Source organism: Microcaecilia unicolor, chromosome 1, assembly GCF_901765095.1.
Source record: "Microcaecilia unicolor chromosome 1, aMicUni1.1, whole genome shotgun sequence".
Classification (NCBI taxonomy): Eukaryota; Metazoa; Chordata; class Amphibia; order Gymnophiona; family Siphonopidae; genus Microcaecilia; species Microcaecilia unicolor.
This window is the reverse complement of record NC_044031.1, coordinates 761582780-761588559: the sequence shown is the minus strand read 5'-3', so window position 1 is coordinate 761588559 and position 5780 is coordinate 761582780. Positions and strand designations below refer to the sequence as shown.

The 5780-nt window shown below is 47.9% G+C and overlaps 1 protein-coding gene across 1 annotated transcript; it reads left to right on the top strand.

The window, feature by feature from the left end:
* The first annotated feature begins 4192 nt into the window (after nt 1-4192).
* Nucleotides 4193-5524, top strand: LOC115460689 (kelch repeat and BTB domain-containing protein 13-like). Its single transcript, XM_030190456.1, has one exon. It carries the CDS (start codon nt 4193-4195, stop codon nt 5522-5524), a length of 1332 nt encoding a protein of 443 aa, XP_030046316.1.
* The last annotated feature ends 256 nt before the right edge of the window (nt 5525-5780 follow it).

Sequence of the window (5780 nt, the reverse complement as noted above, 5' to 3'; positions counted from 1 at the left end):
GTAGTAGTAGTAGTCTCTTGTAACCAGAGCTAATATTGTGATGTCATAATGCCTCAGGCCACCAATAAGAGCCAACCTCATCAGTGATGTCACAATGGCTTGATTGTCCTATACTTGGCTCACTTTTATTACATAGCTCTTTGAGCAGGGACTTTCTTCTATGTTTGTGCAGTGCTGCGTACGCCTTGTAGCGCTATAGAAGTGATAAATAGTAGTAGTAGTAGTCTCTTGTAACCAGTGCTAATATTGTGATGTCATAATGCCTCAGGCCACCAATAAGAGCCAACCTCATCAGTGATGTCACAATGGCTTGATTGTCCTATACTTGGCTCACTTTTATTACATAGCTCTTTGAGCAGGGACTGTCTTTCTTCTATGTTTGTGCAGCGCTGCGTACGCCTTGTAGCGCTATAGAAGTGATAAATAGTAGTAGTAGTAGTCTCTTGTAATCAGAGGTGATATTGTGATGTCATAATGCCTCAGGCCACCAATAAGAGCCAACCTCATCAGTGATGTCACAATGGCTTGATTGTCCTATACTTGGCTCACTTTTATTACATAGCTCTTTGAGCAGGGACTGTCTTTCTTCTATGTTTGTGCAGCGCTGCGTACGCCTTGTAGCGCTATAGAAATGCTAAATAGTAGTAATAGTCTCTTGTAACCAGAGCTAATATTGTGATGTCATAATGCCTCAGGCCACCAATAAGAGCCAATCTCATCAGTGATGTCACAATGGCTTGATTGTCCTATACTTGGCTCACTTTTATTACATAGCTCTTTGAGCAGGGACTGTCTTTCTTCTATGTTTGTGCAGCGCTGCGTACGCCTTGTAGCGCTATAGAAATGCTAAATAGTAGTAGTAGTAGTGAGCCACTGAGCTCAGCCCTTTGCTGAGTAAGGCCAACAATCTTTTTCTATTCTAAACACACAATGGAAATGCTCTGGCCAGGGCTGCTGATACGCTTTGGGCTCCCTTGTAAATTTCTGACCTGATTCCCAGTATGTCTAACACCAGCCCTGGCCCCAGCAGGCTCTGTCAGGAAAAAAGTGAGGGGGAGAGGCTGTCACCTCAAATCTTCCTCCCCCTTTCCACACCAAGAATCTGTCCTTTTCTCTCTCAATAATCCTCATTGTCACTTCAATTATTTTTCTGCAACCTCCTTCAAATCAGTGTCTCTCCTTTCATTCCAGGGAAGCCTCTTGCTTGTTTTTTGCCTGTCTGTTTGTCCTGACTATATTGTAAACTCCAGGGAGCAGGAACTGTCTATTTCTCTCTGTAGCGCTATCCAAACGACAGCAATGATAATACTAATCTTTTAGTCTTGATGCTGCCCCGTCTTCTCTCCCTCCCTGGAGTCTCTCAAGGCTCCGAGCCTTCTAAGGTCAGGTCTGCTTTTCAAATTTCAGTTCTAAAATGTTCATATTTTCCTTCTTGGCCCTTTTCCACTCTGCCCCTTGTCTCTCTTCGCACTATCCTTTCCCTTCTTCCCTTCTAGCCCTGAAGCTTCCTGCCCATCTTTCTTTACTAAGCCCCCTCAAATTCCATCTCAAAACCCCACGACTGCAAGCCTGTCCCTAGACTTTCTCTGCTCCCTTAAATCACAAAACACTCCCAGCTTTGTATTTATGCACCAAATAATAATAATGGGGATGGGACGACTTTCCTATGAAGAGAGGCTGAGAAGGCTAGGGCTTTTCAGCTTGGAGAAGAGACGGCTGAGGGGAGATATGATAGAAGTGTATAAAATAATGAGTGGAATGGATCGGGTGGATGTGAAGCGACTGTTCACGCTATCCAAAAATACTAGGACTAGAGGGCATGAGTTGAAGCTACAGTGTGGTAAATTTAAAACGAATTGGAGAAAATGTTTCTTCACCCAACGTGTAATTAGACTCTGGAATTCATTGCCGGAGAACGTGGTACGGGCGGTTAGCTTGACGGAGTTTAAAAAGGGGTTAGATAGATTCCTAAAGGACAAGTCCATAGACCGCTATTAAATGGACTGGAAAAATTCCTCATTTTTAGGTATAACTTGTCTGGAATGTTTTTACGTTTGGGGAGCGTGCCAGGTGCCCTTGACCTGGATTGGCCACTGTCGGTGACAGGATGCTGGGCTAGATGGACCTTTGGTCTTTCCCAGTATGGCACTACTTATGTACTTATGTACTTATCTTGCCTGTTGCCTATCCTACAAGATGGCTGCCGATTAGCGGGCTCAGGAGCCGTTGGCTCCTGCTGTCATCGCCGCTGCGGCCCGTTGCCTGACTATGGTCTGGCCCAATCTTTTCGGTAGTGCCTTCGTTGCTGTCTGCGGAGTTTTGGGTGTCGCCAGTTCCCTCGTCTGCGGTCCATCATTTCCCTTCTCGCCTCTAGCGTCGGGCAGCAGGGTGGCGCGTTTGCATCGGGGACGTGGTGGCGGCTGCAGGCGGGTGCGGACCGATCCAGATCACCCAGTGGGGTCCGGCGGGTTGCAGGGGGCTTGTTTGATTCACCGCCTACGGTCCTCTGTCTGTTCCTCCGTTGGTTTCTTCTGTGCTGCGGGTCTCCCGCCGACATCGGCCTGCTGCTCGGTCGGGTGCTGGCCGTTGGTCATTGTGGTGGCATTGTGGAAGTGCTGTCCTGCTGATTTCATCTGCGACACCGGCCTGCTCGCCCTTGAAGAAGTCTGTGAGCATGTGGATCGACTGCCCAGGGAACGGGCGTGGACAGTTGGAGGAGCGGATTTCGGATCCCATTCTGTTTGGTCATCTGGAGTGCCTGGTCGCTTTGCACCTCCTCTAGCCACTGGAGGTTCAGCCATCTTCGTGGACTCATGAGGCCTGAAGCCCTGCCTAACAACGTATCTGCGGACCATTTTGAACTCGCTTATCCTTTCCCTATTCTCTTCTTCCCCTGTTTCATCTATTTATCTAGTTAATTGTATCTGTACCACCTCTGATCTGGCGTTAGCCTATCAGTGCATTGTAAGCCACTTTGAGCCTGCACAACTGTGGGAAAAGCGTGGGATATAAATGAGTGGAGGAGTGGCCTAGTGGTTAGGGTGGTGGACTTTGGTCCTGGAGAACTGAGGAAGTGAGTTTGATTCCCGGCACAGGCAGCTCCTTGTGACTCTGGGCAAGTCACTTAACCCTCCATTGCCCCATGTAAGCCGCATTGAGCCTGCCATGAGTGGGAAAGCGCAGGGTACAAATGTAACAAAAATAAAAGATACTATTAGAGATTCTACATGGAATGTTGCTACTATTGAAGATTCTACATGGAATGTTGCTATTCCACTAGCAACATTCCATGTAGAAGGCTGCGCAGGCTTCTGTTTCTGTGAGTCTGACGTCCTGCACGTACGTGCAGGAATCTCGAATAGTAGCAACAGTGGAGGAGTGGCCTAGTGGTTAGGGTGGTGGACTTTGGTCCTGAGGAACTGAGTTTGATTCCTACTTCAGGCACAGGCAGCTCCTTGTGACTCTGGGCAAGTCACTTAGCCCTCCATTGCCTGCCGCATTGAGCCTGCCACGAGTGGGAAAGCACAGGGTACAAATGTAACTAAAAAAAAAAAAAAATTTACTATAAATAAATAAATCCTGATTCTAAGCTTATATTAGAGACCTGTTGGGGTTTCTGGGTTTCTTATACAGATTTGGGGTTTCTGGTAGCTTTTGCTCTTGCCTTTCTCGTGTACAATACTGTAGCCCTGTTCTAAGGAATACAAGGAGCAGAATGCACTGGGCTCTGAATTACAGAACCTGCACCTGACATCTTGAGAAGGGTCCCACCTTGGGCCAGAAGCATCCTTAACCCACGCCTGCCTGGGCTCGGTTTGCAGAAGTGGTTAAATCCTTTGGCAAAGGAATCCTTCTGGAGCAAGCATCATTGCCGCCTGTACGTTCCTTACAGTGAGATAGCAACGGAGAAGCCAGGAAGAGTCGAGCACTGCTCACATTACAGGCTTCTCTAATCACATGAACAGTGGCTATCTTTAGCACAAGGTATTTATATTACAAATAGCAACTTCTAAGCTGTTGAACTGGGTCACAAAATGTTATCAATCAGTCCAGCCAGCACACAGCTCTGCTGCAAAACATCATAGACAATCCCTGTTTCTGTCTACATACTAGCTAATCCTGGAGTGGTCCAGCTCCCAGGAGGCGTCCGTCAAGAGGGCCGACCACAGATTGAGCAGCACCATCAGCTACCATGGCCAAGGTTCAGATCAAGGTGGAAGGGAAGCTTTTTGCTGTGGAGAAGACTCTGCTTGTGAAGCACAGTGAGTACTTCCGAGCCCTGTTCGACTCTGGCATGAGAGAGAGCTCACAGGACGAGCTCCAGATCCGGGGTTTCACGGCCTTGGGATTCCTCACCATGCTCAGGGTCCTGGGAGGAGAGAGACCTATCTTGAACTGTGAGGAAATCCTGCAGGCTATTGAGTGCGCAGCATTCCTGCAAGTGAGCACATTGACAAACTATCTCATGAATTCTATCAACTCGGACAACTGCTTTGTCATGTTCCAAGCCGCTGCAACCTACGGGCTCTTCGATCTTTCTCATGCTGCAGCGTTGTACGTACAGGACATTTCTTCTGACCTGGGAGACTATTTAGACTGTCTCACCCCGGAGCTCGTGGATTATGTGGAGTCTCTTCTGCCCAGCTCGTTTGTAGCAGTTGGACAGCACACTCCGGCCTTAGACTTCTTAGAGGATTACTCCAGGACCATTTGCTATCTCGATGAAGATGCAAACACCTGGAAGACCCTGGGCTGCCTACCAGACAGTGCAAGCACTTTCCTGGCAGGAGTCACGACCTTGGACAATAAAATCTACATTGTTGGTGGAGCCCGTGGAGCCAACAAACAGATTGTGGACCTGAGCTTTTGCTACGATGCGGACACCGACAGCTGGAGTCAGTTCTCCAGCCCTCACCAGTTGCGCTATGATACCTCCTTGATAGGGCATGAGGGACATCTATACGCAGTTGGTGGAGAATATGAGAAAATCCCTCTGAAGTCAGTGGAGAAATATAATGTGTCGAGTAGCACCTGGACTTTTGCCTCTGATCTGCCCCAGCCCATGGCAGGAGCACCCTGTGCTAAAACCATGGGGAGAATATTTGTCTGCCTATGGAAGCCCCTGGACACCACGGTCATCTATGAGTATGAGATTAGGAACGATGAGTGGCTCCCCATAGCTGACTTCAAAAGACCTCAGAGCTATGGGCATTGCATGGTGGCCCACAGGGATGACCTGTACGTCATGAGGAATGGCCCCTCAGATGACTTCTTGCGGTGCATCATAGAATGCTTCAACCTTTCCACCCAGCAGTGGACTGCCCTCTCTGGCCAATATGTGAACAGCAAAGGAGCCCTCTTCACTTCTGTTGTGAAAGGAGACACTGTTTTTACCTTAAACAGGATGATAACTCTCATTTATTCCATAGAAGACAACAAATGGAAGCCCAAAAAGGAAAAAGCTGGCTTTCCAAAGGGAGGTTCATTGCATACCTTCTTTCTCAGACTTCCCAAAAACAAGTAAAAGCAATGTCTTCTACTAATCATTTCTATAGCGCTACTAGACACACACAACACTGTACACATTCTATGCAGGTACTTTCTCTGTCCCTAGAGGGCTCACCATCTAAGTTTTTTTGTACCTGGGACAATGGAGGGTTAAGTGACTTACCCAAGGTCACAAGGAGCTGCAGTGGGAATTGAACCCAGGTTGCCAAGATCAAAGCCTGCTGTGCTAACCATTGTCTGCCCATTTTTTGTATTCACTGGTGACGTTCTTA

Bases quoted from the DNA above. Each gene is read 5' to 3' on its own strand.
- LOC115460689 (XM_030190456.1), top strand. From the start codon at position 4,193: ATGGCCAAGGTTCAGATCAAGGTGGAAGGGAAGCTTTTTGCTGTGGAG.